Genomic DNA, 21,842 nt, shown 5'->3' with positions numbered 1-21,842 from the left:
GTAGGAGCTGGGCAGTGTTTGGGTTCCAGTCTGTAAAGACACACATAGCTCTGAGCCAATATTGTTATCTGTCCTGCAGTTGGAAATCATCTGACATGCTTCTTCTAGGAACAGATTGTCCCCTGTTGAAATGGGGACAATTGGTCAACCACAGGGGAAGTGACAGGATTCTGCCATCACAGTCCCCTCCCTCCATTCCCAGCTCAGCCATCTCCTAACTGGGACTTCTCTGAGCTTCAACTTCCTCAGTCAAAAAGTAGGAAGATAATAACTCTTTTCTCACAGAGGTTTTTAGAATTAAAACAAAAATCATGCACAGAAATTGTTTAATACATAGTAGGCCCTCAGTAAACAATTAGTATTAGAATTATCGATAAGTAATCACCTTTATTGTTATGTTTCATTATAAAAGTAATGCATTTTTCAAAATGTAGGTAAGGCAGAGAAGTATAAAGAAAAAATGAAAGCTATCATGCTACTATATGACCCTCTTTTAATATTTGGGAGCATGTCTTTTAAATTGCTATGGATTACATTTTAGGACTTCTCTTTTGCGTAATACATCATAGACAATGTTCTCTATCAATAACTATTAATAAGAACTTTGGGTTAATTCCTATTTTGGACCATTATAAACACTATTAAGGTCAGGACCCCAGGATCTTTGCACTCTCTATGCCAGCTGCCCAGAATCTTCCTCCATCCCCAATAATCACATGTCTGACTCCCTCATTTCATTTAGAGCTTGTTCTGGGGTCTCCAAACCAGCCTTCCTGGCCACCATAGCCAACTAAACCCTAACCCTTAACATGTTTTTTTGTCCTTCACAGACTTTGTCACTATCTACAGATATATTCTCCATTTGCTTTCTTTCTTACTGGTTTTCTACCCAATAGCCTAAGCAGGATTCAGGAAAGGACTCTGCTGTGTCCCCTGATAGGACTAGAACCATGCCTGGCACACAGGAGACAACAAACAAATAAATAAATGAACATAAGAACATCCTGTACATGGAGAGAACATCCTTTATGTATTTACCTTTCCCTTCCCTGAGGATAGGAGTCACTGGGCCAAGGGGCATGCGTATTTAAAATCGTAGTGCTTGTTGGCACATCACCACAACAACTTTGGCAAAGTTACACCAGCCTCCACTCCTTTCAGAAGGAGAGGAGAGAGTCCATTTCCCCAGTGGCTGCCAGTGCCAGGACCTCCCCTCAGTCTACTGAAGATCCCCGTGCAGGAGGCCGAATGCTTCTCAGGACCACAGCCGAAATGCTGGCCAGAGCGTGAGGAGGCCCACACCAGGGAACATCTCCGCCCATGTCTGCGGTGTGGCTTATTGTCATCCCCAGCTCCCCCGTGTCAGAGCCACTTGCTGGAAAGGTCAATACGGGAGCAGGGGTGGGGAGCAAATACAGGAAGCTTGTTATTGGGCAGAGGGCTCTGTGTGAACTTGGGCCCCTTGGGGCAGCTCCTCAGCCCCACTGCACCCTGGGGCAAAACAATCGCTCATTCACTCTCTTGTTTATTTAATAAAACTTGTCAAGGTCTTACCCCAGGCCACCCTGGGGAGGGGTGACAGCTGTGTCCCTGCAGCCAGCCTGGGAAGATCCTGCTGCTTTTGATGGGTCCCTGGGGGAGTTGCCTCACCTCAGAGCCTCGGGGAACAGGCCTGGAGGGATTTTTTGGTTCTGTGTGTCTGGAAGGTTTGTTTTTAAGGATCCATGCAGTGTTTTGAGGTTGAGTGAATCCAGGTTTCCTGTGTGGCTCCCCTCCTTTCCTCTGCCTCTTCCTGTCTCGTGTATGTGTCTGATTGTAAGCATTTGCCTCTCTTTATACCCGCATGCACCTCTATCTTTCTCAGTGCTCCCGCGTGCCTGCGTCTCTCCCATGTTTCTCTCCGCTGTGAGGGGGAGGGGGAGGGCTTCCTTCTCCGGGTCTGTTCTCCTCTCCCTGTGTGTGGCCTCTTTATTCCTGTCCACTTCTCTCTGTCTCCCTCCTGGTCTCTCTGTCTCCCTCCCTCGGCGTGAGTCTCCCTCTCTGCCCCTCAGCCCCATCTCCATCCCTCCCTCTGTGTGTCTCCTTTCTTTGGGTATTTTTGTTCTTTACCACCCACCCACCCCTGTCCCCAAAATAGCTGTACTCCAGAAGTACTCCGGGTTTTTGTTCCCTCTTCTCTCTGCTGCTTCCCAGACCAACTGTCTGCCCCAAGAATAGCTTTATATTTAAGTCCGGGAGGCTCTGTGGCTGGAGTGGTAGTGTTTGATTTCCCAGGGTCCCTCCCATTTTCCAGAAGGGAAGCATCCATGTCTGTGTCTGTCCATGAATCTGCTCTGCTTTCTAAACCCTAAAGAGAAATTACAAAGGCTTTTCTCAACATCAATGTCAAGACCCTTTAAAGACCGCACACAGTTTTCACAGCAGCTCTCCCCATCTCCCTGCTCTCCAATTCAGCAGAGGGGATGTAAGTAGCAGGGCTGGATTTGGGCTTCCATTCCCTCCGTCCCTGCTCACTGTGTGACCCTGGGAAATGCAGACCTCTGAGCCTCAGAGCATGGAGCCAAGTGAGACCCTACCCAGAGCCCCTGCATAATCCCATCAGGTAATGTCGGCTCCTCTGGACCAGAGCAGCCACTCTTCTCCAGAATGCATCCATTTATTCCTTCATTCATCCATTCAACAATTTGGCAATGGACATCCATGGCTGGAGAGATTAAGCTGATCCCAAAGCCCCCATAAGCCTCAATTGCTAAGAACTCCAGGTCATTGTTACCCGGAGACCTGGGGCCAGGATGAGCAGTATTACCTGAGTGGCAGCAGGAGCCCCTACAGAGTGGACTTCCAGTGAAACAGTGTCATGGACCATGGTTAGACCTTTGAAAAGTCACCCAGTGAACTCCAGGTAGAAAAAGTGGCATGAGTAGCTATTGTTTTTTAATGTCCCTTTCTTTATTTGATAAAGAGTCTCCAAGGAGGCAAAGAGAGGTCACAGCCAGTGTGACAAAGATAGGTGCACTGCCTCTGGGCTGTGGTTGTGGGAAGGAGAATATAAGCTTTTCTCGTACATTATTATCTTTCACTTTGTATACTCACATTCTGTAATCCATTCATAATCCATTTGTGAAAACAGGTACGTGTCCTACATATCTTTGTACCCCAGGCTTTGTCTGGGGCTGGCATGTGGGAGGTTTTAAGGATGCTGGTGGTTGGATGGGTAGATGGATGAATGGATGGGTAGACAGTTTGTTGTATGAGTGTTTAAAGGGACATGATTCCTGTAAGCACACCCCACTCATATGATCACCAGGAAAGCCCACTGTACTTGTGACTGATTTGAAGAGAAGATTAGAGGGTGGTTAGAGTAACCCTCTGGCTTTTGCCCAGTCTGTTTTCATCCAGAACCAAGATGGTAATTATCCAATATGATAAGGATTGCAGCTACTGATTGAACACCTAGGCAAAGATGTTAGGACCCAACAGGAGAGCTTTAAGAAACGGGCTCAGCAGCTTTGGGCTGAACACTCTGAGGCCTCCTCTGTCCCTGCAGGCAGATTATTCATTCCTTCTCCACCTTCCAAGAGCAAACTGAACACACTTCTATCATAAAACAAATGAGCATTGTCTTCTGTTTTCCCCAGTTGACTGAGAACTCCTCAAAGGCAAGGCTTTACTTTCTCCAAATTTTATCTTTCTATTATGTAGCACATACTTGGCATGTAGTATGGACTTAGCTAAGTTAATATTGCATGGACCAACAGACAGTTGGAAGGGTAGTTTGCTTTGAGGATGATGGGTGAGTTGATGGATGGATAGATGGTTGTCTTAACAATGATGGGTGGTTGGAAGGATGGGAGAATGGATGGTTGGTTTTTTGGATGATAGGCTGTTAAATGGCTTGTTAGAAGGCTGGATTTGGATGGATGGATGGATGGATGGATGGATGGATGGATGGATGGATGGATGGATGGATGGATGGATGGGTGGATGTGACCTTATTAGCCTCCTACAGTCAGCCCCTGACTATTCAAGAATCCTCCTACAGAGCTTCTGATAGTCCTCAAATGCATGCCTACCTGCCTGTAATAACCAAAGTACAAGTTATCTCATTAACTAACAAGCAGAATTATTTGAACTTTTCCAAATTCTGGGTATGGTAATGTAGTGTATATTAGTGATTTAAGGCACAGACTTTGGAGACAGACCTGGGTTTGAATCTCAGCTGAACTAATAAAGCAGTGTGACCTGGAACAAGTACATTCCTTCATCTTCCTAAGCTGTGGCTCTTCATTTGCAAAATGGGGGTAATAGCAGTATCTATGCAAGGTTATTTTATGAGGATTAAGTGAAATCATGAATGACAAGGACTGGTCAGTATTCAATAAAATGTATTGTTATTATTATGATACCGAACTAAAATGTACCCTCCTGTAACCTTTTTTCACTGAGAACCAGGTATGTGCCAGACCATGTTATAATGTATATTCCATGGCAAACAATACTGAAATAGTCCCTTATCTCTTAGAATTTATGTTCTAGAGGGGCATCCAAACAATAAAAAGTAAACAGATAAACAATTTACATGATGTTACATGCTATTCAGAAAACTGAAATAAGGTGAGGGGAGAGAGAGTGATGTGGCCGGTGAGGGCAGATGGCCTTTTACTACGCTGTGAACTAATGACAAGAAGATGCAGTCCTGCAAAGATCTAGGGAGAGCGTGTTTCGGGTAGCAAGCATAGCCAACAAAAAGGTCCTAAGACAGAACTGTGCTTGCTCCAGGGAAAGACAGAAGGCCAGGCTGGCAAGGTAGACAGTAGAAGCCATCAGGACACAGGAACCTTCTTGAGACAGCTCACGAATGTTGTGCCATGGGATCGGACATTATCTGTGTTCATTTCATCCTGTCCTCTGGAACAATGGGGAAGTAGCCTCGTTCATTTGGCAGCTTTCCAATGAAAGCTGACAGGTTCTGACTCTCTTGGCCTCCAGGCTAACCACTCCCGATTCTCAGCTTTCCCAGGTGACATCCTGGGACCCCTGCGGACACTACCCAGATGTGTTCTGGGTCCCCTAAACCTAGCACCCACGGGAATCAGGTTAGACCCAAAAGAAATCAGGCCAAGGAAAGCCAGGAGATCTCTAATTGGAATTGTTATGAATTAAACCAATACGTGGTGTTTCTCCTTGGAACCAGGTGCCTGGAGCATCTGCAAGGGAAAGGAGGAGGAAAGGAGCCTTTGGGGCTGTTGTCTGGAGTCATGTGTCCAGGTGGATCAGGTATAGGATCTGGGTTTCAAAGAAAACCAAGAAAGACTCTGGCTGAGCTCCTGCTAGGCTGCCCTGGTCACTCAGACAGGCTCACGAGGGTCCCAGCTTCTTCTGCTGGGCTGTCTTCTCAGGTGGCCTGTCTCCACATGGGGACAAAAGGCTCCTTGATGCTTCCATTGTCGTGGATACCAGAAAGAGAACTTATCTGATCTAGTGCCAACAAAAAGTCTAGAATTCTGGCATCTTGGCTAATTAGCTCATAGGTCACATGTCCACCTCTAAACCATATACATAGACTGTTGCCAGGGAGATGCAGTGTTCTAATTGGCCAGCCCTCAGCTCTGTGACCGTCCCCAACATTGATCGTGGAGGGAGACTGTCCCATCCGTATGCATGGGGAATGGTGGAGGGGATGATGCTTCCCAAAACATTGGACGATGAAGTTTCCATTCCACAAATGTGTAATTTCTAGAGATCTTCTGTACGATACTGTGGTTATAATCAATAATACTATTCTGTACACTTATGAATGTGGTTCGGAGATACCACTCATGCCTCATTTCCTCCTGCCGTGCTCAGTAGCTAATGTGTGTAGTGATATCTCCATCAGCTTTCTTAAGTTCCTCAGGGGTGGAAACCATGTCTTAAGCCCCACAGAGTCCCCCACTCCCGCTGCACCAGGACAGCATAAGGATCCAGGACATTCTTGGTTAGGTTGTATCAGGTTCTGAGCGTGGTAGGACTGCTGCGTCCTTCAAATTGTCCCCAGGGTACAGTACCAGAGAAACTCCTTGCCCCCCACCCGAGCACCTGCTGCTTCTCACCCCACCACTGTGGTCTCTTGGGTTTTCCCCAGGCAAAGCCAACAAAAACGTTCAGTGGGACGAGGACTCCGTGGAGTATATGCTGGCCAACCCAGTCAGAATCGCCTACGTCCTGGTGGTCCACGGCCGCGCCTCTCGGCAGCTGCAGCGCATGTTCAAGGCCATCTACCACAAAGACCACTTCTACTACATCCACGTGGACAAGGTGAGGGCCCCTCTTTGGTTGCCTCACTCTGGCCTCACTCTGTGGGCCTGTGGACCCCTCTCCAAGCTGACCTCTCTTTGGGGCATTTAGTCTTGAAGCGGGTGAGGAGGGTGTGTGTGTGTATTTTCAAAACCAGCTGTAACTTTAGACTTTCTCCATAAAATTGCTTTTCTTACCTCCTCTTCTCACTGCTCCACTGCCCAGTGGAGGCATAGCTACCCCAGGGTGAGCACACTTCTTCTATAAAGGGCCAAAGAGTAAATATTTTAGGCTGTGCAGGCCATACACTCTGTGGCAGCCACTCAGCTCTGCCATTGTGGAGTGAAAACAGCCAGGAGAAATACATAAGTGAATATTCATGGTTGGGTTCCAATAAAACTTTATTTACAAAAACCTGCAGCAGGCTTACTGACTCCTGAGCTGTCTTGTCATAGGGGTTTCTGTGAATCTACTGACCTGACATGATTATGTCATTAGTCAAGAAGACAAAGGGGATGCTTGACCCAAAAGGTCTGCTTCCAGTGGGCCTGTGAGATGGCAATGGAGAAGAAATTCCACCCTTGAAATAATCACCAGATACAGCTATACTTCTTAGCTTGTTATCCTCAGACCACGTGCATCAGTGTTGTATAAAAGGGCAGTGTCTCAGGCACCAGCCCACATCTAGTGTAGTGAATCATTAGCTCAGAGGTGGTATCAGGAATCTGCATTTCAAGCCATTAGAGTGCATTTTTAAAAATTTGAAGGTTTGAATAACGATGCAAAAAACACACCCCAGGCCTGAACTTACTTGGCAAAGTCCACTATGTTCAGAAGCCCTGTCACTGGAAGGGAAGGGATAGAGAGGGGGCAAGGGGCATGTCTGGGAGTTTTTTGGGCTTGCTGAAAGTCACCCTTTCTCTCTCATGTAAAGCGCTCTAATTACCTGCATCGGCAAGTGCTCCAGTTCGCCCAGCAGTATGACAATGTCCGCGTCACCCCCTGGAGGATGGCCACCATCTGGGGGGGAGCCAGCCTCCTGTCCACCTACCTGCAGAGCATGCGGGACCTCTTGGAGATGGCTGACTGGCCCTGGGACTTCTTCATCAACCTCAGCGCAGCCGACTACCCCATCAGGTAAGGGCGCCTGTGCACCATACCGGCCTGCTCTGAGGCCCTGCTTCCTCTCACTTCCTAGTCACAGCAGCAGAACCAGCGGCAGGGCAGTTCACCTGCTGTCCAGAGAAATGTGTCTGCCTCCATGAGATGCCGTGGAGACCGTATGCAGAGTCTCCATAAGGCCTCTCAGCACGAGACCCACACTGGCCCCGGGAACCATTTGTGCTGGGTTCGTTAACTCACTCATTCAATGGATATTTATGACTACACGGTTTCCCAGCTGTGCTCAAGGACCCACTAGGGAGACAGGGATCCTACCCACACGCAGTTGCCACTCAAGTGGGGAGACAAGCAACAAACAAAATTAGTAAAATGATACATGAGAAAAATAAAGCAGAGAGAAGTGGGGGAGAATTGTAATTTTAACAAGAGTGGCTGGTAAAGTCCTCATGAAGCAGAATGGATGGAAGGAGGAGGAGGAATGAGTCACTCAGACAGGGCAAGTGGGCCAGGCAGAGGGAACACAGGGTACTGAGCCCACAGCCAGGGATGTGCCTGGCATTGGAAGGGAAATGGGACTCTGTGTGGCTGGAACAGAGTAGGTGAGGGGTAGAGTAGTAAGAGCCAGGTCAGGCAGAAAATTAGGGTGAGATCATGTTGATTCCAGAATTTGGCTGTTAACTTGAAGAAGATGGAAACCACTGGCATGTTATGATCAGAGGAAGGACATGGTCTGACTTCAGTGCTCAGCTGAAAGGGGGCAGAGTGGAGGAAGTGCAGCTGGTTGCCACAGCTCAGGCAGAATCCCAAACAAGCTTCTGTGGAGAGTTTGAGGCTTGGGAGTGTGCTTATTTGGCCCCTATCAAATTTTAACAAATGAATTGATTACCCACATTTTTAAATTGGGAGATTTCACATGAAACTACAGAGTTCAAGCGTCTCTTAAAGATCTGCCCACTCTGGTCCTGCAGCCTTCATGGAGCTGGTAGAGCAGCCGGCAGCCCAAAGGTGGTCAGAAACTCAGAGGCCAGTAGAAAGGTCTGTCCCGTTACGAGCACTGATCTGCTTTTTTAAAATAGATTATAAACAAGAATATCTAGAGATCTTTCAAGGAGCGAAAACAAAGGCAAGAAATGGAGCTATCTTTCCTACCAAGAAGGCAGCTCCTCATTTGACTGTATCTTCCAACCTGATTTATTGACTAGGCTGGAAAGGAGAAGTGGGTGGGGGGTGAGGGCAGGGCCTCCCTTCTGCCGCTGACATTAGGGCGCTGGGGACAGCGCTCCCGGAAGACCTCAATGAAGACGTCTCAAAAACACATACATACTTTTGTCAGGGCCCTTTCCAAAAATGCACAAGAGCACCGAGAATAGTATAGTGAACCCCACATGCACACCACTCAGTTTCCACCCTGAATAACCCGTAACACGCCTGTCCTGTTGTATCTGCCCTCACCCTCTTCCCCCACCCGGTAAAGCATTTCCAAGACACCTGTAGTTGTATCTGTACCTATTTGAATGTACATCACGAAAAGAAAAACTCTTCTAACATAATGCCAATATGATTATCACACCTAAAGTGATAATAATTTTATTATTAAGAATAGCCATTCTTTTTTTTTTGAAGTATTAATTTTTTTTGGTACCATTAATCTACAATTACATGAGCAACATTATGGTTACTAGACTCCCCCCATCATCAAGTCCCCACCACATACCCCATTACAGTCACTGTCCATCAGTGTAGTAGGATGCTGCAGAATCACTACTTGTCTTCTCTATGCTATACAGCCCTCCCTGTGCCCCCCCCTACATTATGTGTGCTAATCGTAGTGATCCTTTTCCCCCCCCTTGTCCATCCCTTCCCACCCATCCTCCCCAGTTCCTCTCCCTTTGGTAACTGTTCTGTGAGTCTGCTGCTGTTTTGTTCCTTCAGTTTTCTCTTTGTTCTTATACTCCACAGATAAGTGAAATCATTATACTTGTCTTTCTCCGACTGGCTTATTTCACTGAGCAAAATACCCTCTAGCTCCATCCATGTTGTTGCAAATGGTAGGATTTGTTTTCTTCTTATGGCTGAATAATATTCCATTGTATATATGTACCAGATCTTCTTTATCCATTCATCTACTGATGGATACTTAGGTTGCTTACATTTCTTGGCTATTGTAAATAGTGCCGCAATAAACATAGGGGTGCATATGTCTTTTTCAAACTGGGCTGCTGTATTCTTAGGGTAAATTCCTAGAAGTGGAATTCCTGGGTCAAATGGTATTTCTATTTTAAGTTTTTTGAGGAACCTCCATACTACTTTCCACAATGGTTGAGCTAATTTACATTCCCACCAGCAGTGTAGGAGGGTTCACCTTTCTCCATATCATCACCAACATTTGTTGTTGTTTGTCTTTTGGATGGTGGCCATCCTTACTGGTATGAGGTGATATCTCATTGTGGTTTTAATTTGCATTTCTCTGATGATTAGCGATGTGGAGCATCTTTTCATGTGTCTGTTGGCCATCTGAATTTCTTCTTTGGAGAACTGTCTGTTCAGCTCATCTGCCCATTTTTTAATTGGCTTATTTGCTTTTTGTTTGTTGAGGTGTGTGAGCTCTTTATATATTTTGGATGTTAACCCCTTGTCAGATATGTCATTTATGAATATATTCTCCCATACTGTAGGATGTCTTTTTGTTCTATTGATGGTGTCCTTTGCTGTACAGAATCTTTTCAGCTTGATATAGTCCCACTTGTTCATTTTTGCTTTTGCTTCCTTTGCTCAGGGAGATACGTTCATGAAGAAGTTGCTCATGTTTATGTCCAAGAGATTTCTGCCTATGTTTTTTTCTAACAGTTTTATGGTTTCATGACTTACATTCAGGTCTTTGATCCATTTGGAATTTACTTTTGTGTATGGGGTTAGACAATGATCCAGTTTCATTCTCTTGCATGTAGCTGTCCAGTTTTGCCAACATCAGCTGTTGAAGAGGCTGTCATTTCCCCATTGTATATCCAGGCCTCCTTTATCGTATATTAATTGGCCATATATGTTTGGGTTAATGTCTGGAGTCTCTATTCTGTTCCATTGGTCTGTGGCTCTGTTCTTGTGCCAGTACCAAATTGTCTTGATTACTGTTGCTTTGTAGTAGAGCTTGAAGTTGGGAAGCGAGATCCCCCCTGCTTTATTCTTCCTTCTCAGGATTGCTTTGGCTATTTGGGGTCTTTTGTGGTTCCATATGAATTTTAGAACTATTTGCTCCAGTTTGTTGAAGAATGCTGTTGGTATTTTGATAGTGATTGCATTGAATCTGTAGATTGCTTTAGGCAGGATGGCCATTTTGACAATATTAATTCTTCCTAGCCACGAGCATGGGATGAGTTTCCATTAGTTAGTGTCCTCTTTAATTTCTCTTCAGAGTGTCTTGTAGTTTTCAAGGTATAGGTCTTTCACTTACCTGGTTAGGTTTATTCCTAGGTATTTTATTCTTTTTGATGCAATTGTGAATGTAATTATTTTCCTGATTTCTCTTTCTGTTAGCTCATCATTAGTACATAGGAAAGCAACAGATTTCTGTGTATTAATTTTGTATCCTGCAGCTTTGCTGAATTCAGTTATTAGTTCTAGTAGCCAGTCATTCTTAAAATACTGAGGTCGCATATCTCCAGGAGTTTGGGTTACAAATCAGGATCCAAATAAGATGCAGGCATGGAGGGATGTTCCCGATTCGTGGTGCCCACCCTTCATTTCTGGGCTCAGAGGCATCTTGTTGTGTGTTGGGGGACCCTGGACACTGGAGGGGACCTGAGGAAGGCACAATCTTTGGTCGGCTTAGTCAAGACATACCTGGCACCCTTGAACCTGAGAAAAATGATGGGGTTTAGAAAGATACCTGTTTTCTTTTGCTCATGGGACAGGAGGGTTAAATGGGTGATTACAAACCATCACTGGCAGATTTTACTTATTTACTTATTTATTCATCCAAACATTCATTTCACAAGCATTTGTTAAGCAATTCCTATGCTAGGAACTATTTGGGCATTTAGCAAACAGGACACAGCCCCTACCTGGTGAGCGCAAACCTATTTAGGAAGATGGAATTAGCTGCAAGGGAGACCTCGTGCCTGGCTTGAAAGGACTATAAGAAGGGAGCTGGGGAGGGCCATCCTCAGGGGTCAGAAAGGCCTCAAATGTGCAGTTTGAGTTGAGACCTGATAGATAAGAAGGGATGGTCTGGCAAATGAGAAAGAGATCATCATTCTAGACTAGGACTTGTCTGCCTGCACTATTGACACATGGGGCCAGATAGTTCTATGTGGTGGGGGCCGTCCTGTCCTGTGCACTAGAGGAAGAATAGCAGCATCCCTGGCCTCTCCCCACTGCACCCTACAGAGCTTCCCCCAGTCCACTCACCTGTGGCAACCACAGATCTCTCCAGACGTTGCTAAATGTCCCCTAGGGGCACAGTTGCTTCCAGTTAACCCAGTTCTGGGGAGAGAGAACAGTCTGAACAAGACTTGGGTCAGAGATGAGCTAGTTGCAACTGAGAAATTTTTAAATGGATGGGCTATAATAAACAAAAGAGTGAAGGGGAGGTGAATTTTGAGAAGTACAGGGCAAAGGTGAGTTAGAACATTCTCCCCCAGAGAAGAAGGACAGAGTTCAGAAACATCCCAAAGAAGAACTGACTGCAACAGCCCAGGTGGAATCCCGCAGGCGTCTGGGGGCAGCTTGAGACTCGCAGCTGTGCTTGTTTGGCCCTGCTCAAATTTTAATACATGGATTGAATGCCCACATTTTAAAATAGAACTGAGTTCAGAAATATCCAAAAATGCTCAGTGTAACAGCAAATGAGTCAGGCAATTCCTTCAAATCTCAAAGCAAACCTGTTTTACCTAAAGGTGAACTGAAGCCCAAGGTCATTTACGTAATGTGTGGCAGAGTGGAGATTAGAACCAGTTCTGCTCAGTTCCAATGTTAGTGTCCCTTCTGCTTGAAGGTGGCCCCTTGGGGAGGTCAGCCAGGCACAGAGTGGCAGGAAGGGCCCCAAGCTGCCTAGGGAGCATGGCAGGAAACAGTCCCACCCCTCAAGTGGGTAGTGGTCCCACCACCTGGCCGAGGGACTGTCACAAGAGAAGGTACCGGGAGGTAGGAAGACCACCTGTTGTCCCTGAGTCTGACCATTCCTCCTCCAGCCCTCCAGTGGAGGCCCCAGAGGTCCTCTCAGTTAGCTCAGGTGGCAGAACCTGGCCAAAGTCCTCTTGAGGTCAGGTGGGCATACTGGTGCCCAAGGCCCTTCCCAAGAGAATCACATTGGGTGTTGAGGCTGCCCCCTAGAGGCTCTGGGTTGATTTGCAAGTTGAGGCCTTAACATGGGTAACTTACCAGGTCCACTTAGCCAGTCAATCAGGATGACTAGCATTTCAACATCCACAAAGATGAATGCTCTCACTCTGAGCGGAGGACTCAGGGTTCAAGTCTGAGTCCTGCCAATCCACTAGCAGTGTCAGTTCGGTCTTTGTGAATGAGGATATAATAAAAGAACCTAGCAAAGGTTCACAAAGAATGCCCAGTACAGGTCAATTCCTGAGCTGTATCCAAGGCTACACCTCAAAAATCCCCAACAAGCCCAGAAATCCTTTCTCAGACCATGTGTCCAACCTACTTTGGGGTTCAGTGAGGACAGTCATCCTTTTCCTAGCTTTTTTAGCTTTAATGTTCCAGGTCTCTCTGCGTCTGTCAGTCTATGTTTCTCTCCATCTACCGCTCTCTCCTGTCATTTCCCGAGCCCTTCAAGTTCCTCTGCCCACTCTGCCTTGCCAGCCTCAGGGCCAGAGGCACTTTATACGTCAAGCTCTGCTGGTCTCCCTTGCTGTTGTTTTTGTGAGGCCGCCCCACACAAACACATAGGAATTTTGCAGATGAATGGTTTTATCCTGGGCAACTCTGATAGGCTCTTGCTTTCCATCTGCGGCTCCATCTGTAGCTTCCCAAACCAGCACTTCCACCCCAGGAAGGGCGAGCAAACCTAGGAGCCTGCTTGAAGGGCGAGAATACCCAAGTCAGAAGCTTCTGAGAGGCTCTGTAAACTTGGAGGATATTTGCAGGCAGAGCCCATCCAGCGTGGCTCCTGTGAGCTGCTCTGTGGCTTGATATCGCCTCCCTGTGTCCCCTACCTGGTTCTAACAGGGGGCCAGACCCTTCTCCTCCTCCTAAGTCATAAAGGCCTGTATAGGGCCTAGATGCAGATGGCCTGGTTACAGATTCCATGCATCCACCAATGGGCCACGTGAATCCACACAAGTTGCTTCTGCTTTCTGCATCTCAGTTTCTCCAGCTAAAGAGCTAAAAGTATTAGTACCTACTTCATAGGGCTGTTAGCAGGGTTCAAGGAAGTACTGCACATCAAGGCTTAGCGCAATGCCTGACATGCAGAAAGTGCTGGACACACACAGGCGGTTGCTCTGACAGCGGTGAGACAGTGTGGGCCTCATGGGTGGAGCTTCCCCATCAGCCAGGGTTCCCTTTACTAGTGAAAAGCCGTGTAATGTATTTCTTGAACTCACCTTTCTTTCTAATGTGGGAAAAGCAAAGTTAACCTGTAAAGACTGAATGTGTCAAGGAAAACAGGATAGAACCAACATGTTTGTGAACGTGAAGAATAGCCCTGTATTTGGAATATGAAGTGAAGTGTATTTAAAGAGCCCAGACCTTCCTGCTCTACGGTGCTGTGACCGCCCACCCTGGACCCTCATAGGCTCTGGCTGAAGGTGGTTATGTATCTGTGCATGGATGAAAATGGATGTTTTCAAAGACTGAGACCCTGCTAGGTCTTGAATCATCAAAGGACATTATGGTGTTATTCAATAGATTGTATTTACTAAGGCAGGCGATGGCACTAACGTACTTAAGCTAGCTGGGCCATAGGAATGGATGAAACGTGGTTCCAATGGTTGCTTGGTTTGGGCCTATGCAACAGGCCCCACGCTATCTACTCTTCATGAGGCCCTGTGTCCTGGCCACATCAGGTGTAAAGGAGGAGGGATGAGTGTGTCTTTGGCCCCTCCACGGCTCCCCTTCTGGGGTGTGTGTGTGTGTGTATCTGTGTGTGCATGTGTGTGGCCGGAGAAACAGTGTTGAAATTCTTCAAGCTAAACCCAGGATCTGTGAATTCTCCCTCTGAGGAGCTACATGATCTAACCCAGCAGGACCCCCATGTCAACAGTCCAGCTACACTTGCCTGAACACCCAAAGCACTGTCTTGCGAGGCCACCAGCAGCACCCCAGGCCAGGAGGAGCTTCAGGGCTGCTCTGTGCGGCCTCCGCAGGAAGAGCCAGCTCGTAAAGACAGGAAGCAAGTGTCCATCCAGGGCTTCTCTACTGTTCCAGAGACCGGTGTTTACATGGCACTGATGAACGAGGCTAACATCCAGATCTAGTAAACATTACTGTGCACCTACTGTGTGTCAGGCCCTCTGCATGGACCTTCAAACACACATTTTGTCTTAATCCTTATCCCTCAAAGCATAGCTTGCACTGTGTAAGAAAGTTTAAGAAGGTTAGTATTGAAATAGAACTTCTAGTAAATTTTGCAGGGAAATCAAATCCTGATATTATATATTCAGCACAGATCCTAGTCACCCTAGGACTTGAAATTAAATTAACTGGTACAGATGCCCAGACATCTGTGCACAGTGGCTCCCTTATGTTTCATTTCTTTTGTCTGCTCTGTGATTTCTTCAGTAGGTCAAGGAATTCCTTTTGTTAATAGCCACTCACAACCACAGCAGATAAATGCACACACAGCCCTTTGTACACCCCTGGCGTTACCCTAAGTGCCTCACACAATCCTGGTGGCACTTTTGTGCAATGCACCCTTCTTGTATCCCCATTATTCAGATGAGGAAATGGAGGCAGAAAGATGTTAAGACACTTGACCACGAGGATACAGCCAGTGAGCAGCCAAACCAGGATCATTTTTTTTAATTGAGGTAAAATTCGTCTAACATAAAATTAGTGATTTTGACATGTTCAGCACAGCAGCATTTAGCACATTCACAGTGTTGGGCAACCATCACCTCTATCCAGTTCCAGATCATTTCCATGAGCCCAGCAGGATACCATTCCTGTCTCACCACCAGCCCCTGTCTCAGACCGTGTGTCCAACCTACTTTGGGGTTCAGTGAGGACAATCATCCTATTCCTAGCTTTTTTAGCTTTAATGTTCCAAGTCTGCCCACTCCGCCTAGGGAGTCACCACTAATCTGTCTCTGGGTATGTCCTGTGAATGGAGTCATACAGTATGTGACCTTTTTGTGACTGGCTTCTTTCTCTTAGCATACTATTTTAATGGTTGGTCAACACTGTAGTATGTATCAGTACTCCATTCCTTTTTATGGCTGAGTACTATTCTACTGTGTGGGTGGATCAGAGTTTTTTTATCTATTCATCAGTTGCCAGGACAGGGATTAAGAGCTCCCCCAAAGTGCTGTCTCTTAGCCAGCTTGGATAGTCCTGCATGTCCTGAACCGAGGCCCTCATCTAGTTTAAGGAGACGCAACTCCATCATGTGGGACTCTGCACAGCATTGGTGCATAGGGACTTTTGTTGACTGAGCCTGATGATGCCAGGGTTGGGTGGGGGTGATGATCTGACATAGCTCTGTCCACAGAGGCCTGGGGACCTTTCCCATTCAGCCTGGCCCTCCTGTGCCTAATTCTAAGAGAGCGGTACCTGGTGATGCTGGTTGGCCAAGACAGACTTGGGGTTGGATATGGAAAGACAGAGGCCTGGAGTCTGAGATCTAAGCTTCCGTTTTTCCCCTTCTTCCTTCTACCATCCAAGCCCATTCTGAAGGCAACCTGTGGGTGTCTTGGGGAGGAAAGAGCTCAGGCCTGCCTGGTAAGGCCAGCCAAAAATGGTCTTCTGCTCCCATAGATGAGTTCAGGAGATGGGGCTCCTTCTAACTTCACTCATTCACTCAGCAAATATTTATTGAGCACCTACTATGTGCCAGACACTGTGCACACCAGGTATTCAACAGTGAGGAAAAGTATAATCAATCCCTGCCCTCATCATAGTGGTCAAGGGTGCAGACATGAGCCGGCCCACCTGGATTCAAATCCCAGCTGTTCTGTTTACTAGTTGGTGAACTTAGACTTGAGGAAATCACTTAATGCCTCAGTTACACCATCTGTAAAATAGGGATAATAACAGTGCCATTCCATATGGCTTCAGGGAGGGTCATATTAGTTAGTGTATGTAAAGTGCTTTGCGCACAGTAAGTGCTGTGTATGCAACAACCATTCGCATTAATAGGGGGGAGACAGACGCTGATCAGAATAATCACACAAGTCAACATATTGCAAAATGAGGCAAGTATTCTGAAGGAAGGGGGCTGGTCTAAGAGCACTTACAAGCAAAGCTCACCTGGACCGAGGGGCCTGGGGCAGCCTTCCTGAAGAGGCAGCATGTGAATTGAGGTGCATCTGATGGGTAGAGGTTCACCAGCAGAAGTAAAAGGGGTCCCAGGAAAGTGTTCAAGGAGAGGGGATGTCATGGGCAAAGGCCAGGTGGTAGGAGGGACCCTGCGTGTTCGAGGAGCTGAGAGAAGGCCAATGTGGCTAAAAGACAAAGAGCAGGGGGTTTCCTTCTACCAGTGAGGTAGGTCCTGGCCAGGCCTGCAGAACTTCAGAGCTCCTCTTGAGTGTTTGAATCCTTAGCCCTGACCTGTGTGGTCTTAAGGAGGTCTAATCATATTTGCAATATGAAGCCATCACATAGGCTGTCCTGCAGAATCATGGGAAGAGGACCCAGTGGGAGTGGGGAGGCTGGGGGGAAGGCGATGTGAGCCCCCTCTCCTCTCCAAACCCCCAGCAGAGGCAGGAGCCCTAGAAGCCATCATGAGCTTCCTGAACCCAAGAAGCCATTTATCCTTTCAGTCCCACAGAGCCAGGCAGCTGCCCTCTGTTTGGGGATCAGGGCCTCGTTTGGGAGACTCAGAGAGCAAGGGGCTGCCACAGAGAACAGACAGCGCCCAGGGACCGGAGGCAAGAGTCTCAGAGAGCTGGTCAGGAGAGCACTGAGTGGAAGGCAACAGGAATTAGGGGAGGGGTCTCAAACAACATGGATTGAGGCCCCTCTTTGTTCTTCTGTTTTGAATTGCGGTTAAATACACGTAACCCAAAACTCACCATCTTCACCATTTCTAAAAGTCAGTTCAGTAGGTGGGAAGGGCATTACCCATCTCCAGAGCCCTTTTCCTCTTGCAAAACTGAAACTCTGTACCCATCAAACAATAACTCCCCATTTCCCCTTCCTGCAGCCCCCCGCAACCAGCACTCTGTTTTCTGACTCTCTGAATTTGATTATTCTAGGTGCTTCACATAAATGGAATCATACAATATTTGTCCTTCTGTATCTTATTTCACTAAGAATAATGTTCTTGAGTTTCATCAATGTAGCATGTGTCAGAATTTCCTTCCTTTTTAAGGCCAAGTAATATTCCATTGTGTTGGACAGACTACACTTTGCTCATCCATTCATCCATCAATGTAGACCCTTGAGTTGCTTCCACCTTATGGCTTTTATAAATAATGCCACTCTGAACACAGGTGTACGAATCTCTTCCCTTCCGTACTTTCAATTATTTTGGGTCTATACCCAGCAATAGAATTACTAGATTGTGTGGTAGTTTTATTTTTATTTCTATGAGGACTCCCCTTTCTTTATCCACAGCAGCTGCTTTTACATTCCCACCAGCAGTACATAAGAGTTCCAGTTTCCCTGCATCTTCACCAATATATTACTTTTCTGCTTTTCTTTGTTATTCTAATGGATGTGAGGTATTTCTGGCTCTTTTTAAGGAGCATAAACTCCTGAAACAAAGGGCCCTGGAGCCCATGGAAGCTTTGAATAGCTGAGGTAGCTCTCAGTAGAACCATGAGGTTAGCCACAGGGAATTGTCTCTCGCCACAAGATCACACTTTGAAACGATTCTTCTAGAACTTCTTACCAGCCTCTCTCAGTCCCCTGCTCATTTCCTGCCTTTCTGAATAGAACCATCTGGTCACCTGTTCAGTAGCAGCTGGAAACCTGTGTAGCTTCCACCTTGCTCCATTGGGCTGCATGCTGCAATGGTGACATCTTTCTAATGCATGCTCCCCACCTGTGATCCCCTCCGTTTGAGTCCAAGTCAGACACTCATCACTTCCCACCTGGGGCTCCAGAAACCCCCAGGAGGACACTGTGCTACCAGACCCGAGAAATGGGCTAGAGCTTCTCCAAGGCCATTTGGAAAAGCAGCAGTCACCTGCCATCCCCCACCCTGCCCCTGCAAACGTACAGTTCGCTTACTGAGTATTTGTTGGGCACAAGCTGAGTGCCAGGCACAGGGCTAGGTATTGGGAGATGCAGTGCTAGAAAGGACTGGCTTATTCACAGGAGAGTTTAAAATCTGTGGGAGAAAAGGAAATCATATAAGTGAAACAACAACAGGGTGTCATGAGGGAGAATAAGGAGGCCCACGTTAGGGAACGTGGTCAGGGTAGATCAGACAAAGGGGAAAAGCATATGCAAGGTCCCTGAGGCAGGGAAGTGCCCATCATGTTCCAGGAACTAGAGAAAAGAGCAGTAAAATAGAGCAGGCCCATGGAGATGAGGAGAGGGAGAAGGTGCGTTTGGAGCAGCACCAAGGAGCATAAACTCCTTGGAAAGACATAGGCATTCATCACTTACCAGCTTGTGAGTCACCCCTTCTCCTGCCCACCTGCCTCTCCTCTCAGTGCTATCAGCCTCTGTCTTGCTTTCCCAGGGCTCCTGCAAGAAATTACCACCAACTCAGGGGTTTAAAGCAGTAGAAATCTGTTCTTCTGCAGCTCTGGAGGCTTGAAGTCTGAAATCAAGGTGCCAGCTGGGCCATGCCCTCTCTGCAGACTCCAGGGAAGAATCTTTGCTGGCCGCTTCCTAGTTTCCAGTGGGCATGGCAACCCTTGACATTCCTTGCCTTGTAGCTGTATCTCTCCAGTCTCAGCCTCCTTCCCTGTCTATCTGTCTCTCACATGGCCTTCTTACAGGCACCCCAGTTATTGGATTTAGGGCTCACCCTCATCAGTGTGACCCTATCTCAGTTGGTTATATCTGCAAAGACCCTGTTTCCAAATAAGGTCACCTTCTGAGGTTCTGGGTGGATGTGAATTTAGGGAGGGGGACACCCTTTCACCCACTACAGCCCATGGCCCCTTGCTGGGCCGAGAGCAGGGCGCAGCTGTCCTTGGATGCAGGCAGCGCTGTGCTGGGTCTGCAGCAGCGTCTGGAGTGGGCACTGCTATAGCCCACTCCAAAGGCAGTTCTTATGCAGACTTCACCCTCTCACCTCCATGTCAGGATGGAGCTGGTGTTCTCCAGTTCCTTCTTTCAACAGTCATTTTGTGAAGACCTACAAGCTCCAGGCCCTGGGGATACAGCAGGCAGCAAGAGGGGCTGGGGCCCTGCTTGGGGAGGGTGAATTCGGTGGGAAAATTAGAATTCTGTGTGAGTCTTGAGATTTTTCTCTAAAATACCTTTAAAAAATCAGGTTCTTTAAAATATCACAATTCCACCTCAGGCCAGGTGAGGATAATTCCTTATGGGAAGCAAGAACCTCTCTCTGTTTTTTTAAAGCCCCACCAGATGAGTGAGGGTTGAACACCCCTGGTCCAGGAAAGACTAGACAATCATCACTTAATTACAGTAATAAACAGCAAGGTAAGTGCTATGATGGAAAATATATTAGCCCCAGGACTTCATGGGAAGTCTGATTGGGGGCCCAGCTCCCAGATCTCTGGGCATGACCATCTCCCTTATTGGCCACTTTCTCAGCACCCAACCACTTTTATCCTTGGTTGTACGAAGATGCACACCCTCTCTCCTGAGACCCCCAAGCCCTGGTGTGACACCATCCATGGGAAAGCTCCACCCAGATAATGTGTGCTTTGCAAAGGGTGTATTGGCTTAGGCTGTTGTTCACAAGGGGACTGGAAAAACACGACAGTAATTATGCTGTTAACAGTTTTGTTTGCATCTAGCAGCAAAATAATCATTTCCTCAGCCCTGTTATTTTTCAGCCTGGCAGAGCACACTCCTGCCTTTGCAGAAATGCAGTTGGTTTTCCTCTTCCCGACTGTTCTGGGTCTCCTGAGCTATATTTTAGGTTGGACAGCTCTTTGGGCTTTCTGGAGGTGAGGACTGACCCAGGCGTCCCCTGGATAAATGGAATGAAGTTGCAGTTCTTGGAGTTCTCAGGGGACTTGGTTGAAAGGCGCTGAGGCTCCTCAGAAAGCCAAGAGTGGTCATATGAGTGTAAACACTGTCTTGGCTAACATAGATGAGAAGGATGTTCCTGGAAGGATATGGAGGAGTTCACACAGTCATCATGAGAGGGGGCAGAACAAATGCAAGAATGACATGTTTCACCCAAGGGATGTTGCTGTGTGCCTTAACTGTATTATCTCTCTGCTTGCTAGCTTGTTTGTTTGCCCACACCAGTCCTTTCATTACTGAAAAAACAGTCCTGGGGAAAAGAGTCAGATGGTTGTATCTGTCATACATATGTTCATTCTTTGGCCAGCAGAGAGTAGAGCACTTTGGTTATTCAATCATTCATTCATGCATGCATTCATTCATTCATTCATTCAACACAAGCTGATTGAGAATGGGAAATAATTCAGTTCGGAGATGCAGGGAAGTCAGTGCAAGGTAAGGAAAGAATTGATTAAAGCGAGAGTATCAGGGAATGGCAGCTGCCTTACAGGCAGCAGAGAGCAAGGAAAAACAGAGGCAGGAAAGGAAGCTCACTGAACTCCTGCTCGGCATAAGGCAGATCCCTTGCCAACTCCTTAAGCCAGGGTGCCCTGGAGTCCAGTGTCCACTTGAATTTGCACAGTGTGGGAACTAAGTCCCTACCACCCCAAGATTTGGGGGAGCTGCAGATAACTGGATGGAGGGAGATTATGTTCTGGGAACTTCCCAAAGCAAAGAAAGGAGATTTTCCACCAGGCTACTAAAGAGCACGGTCTTACAGCTGTGGTCCTGTCCGGGTCACCCAGGCGATGGGAACTTGCAAGTCCCAGATCAGTGCTCTCAGCAGCCCCTCCCTACTTATCTGAGAAGGACAGCGACAGAGTGAAGACTTATGCTTAAGTCTGGAGAATAGAATGAAATAGCAAAGTAACAAAGACACTTACCCCTGGAAGAACGCAGAGACAAAACGTAATGAGTTGAGCAATAAGAAGGATTTAAGGCAAAAAGGTGCACACTCAAAGAAAGGGGAGTGCAGGCAACCTCAGAGAGGAGGTGCCCTTAAGGGTTTAGGGTTTGGAGTTTTATAGGGCTTTTTGGGTAGGAGTCAGCATAAGGCATGATGTATACAGGTGATTCATAGTTCTTTTGAAGTTTTGTCTTAAGAATAGGGTTAC

The 21,842-nt window shown here is 47.0% G+C and overlaps 1 protein-coding gene across 3 annotated transcripts in view; it reads left to right on the top strand.

Annotated features, from left to right (window-relative positions):
* Positions 1–21,842, top strand: part of XYLT1 (xylosyltransferase 1) — a 313,184-nt gene that overhangs the window by 213,876 nt on the left and 77,466 nt on the right. For all 3 annotated transcript variants that reach the window (XM_036992014.2, XM_036992013.2, XM_073215521.1), the window contains 2 exons: positions 6,125–6,297; positions 7,211–7,413. In XM_036992014.2, the coding sequence (XP_036847909.2) occupies positions 6,125–6,297; positions 7,211–7,413 (376 nt within the window). The remainder of the gene's footprint in view (positions 1–6,124; positions 6,298–7,210; positions 7,414–21,842) is intronic.

This window comes from Manis javanica, chromosome 10, assembly GCF_040802235.1.
Source record: "Manis javanica isolate MJ-LG chromosome 10, MJ_LKY, whole genome shotgun sequence".
NCBI classification, from domain to species: Eukaryota; Metazoa; Chordata; class Mammalia; order Pholidota; family Manidae; genus Manis; species Manis javanica.
The sequence above is the reverse complement of the archived record's forward strand: the minus strand, read 5'-3'. Positions and strand labels throughout refer to the sequence as shown.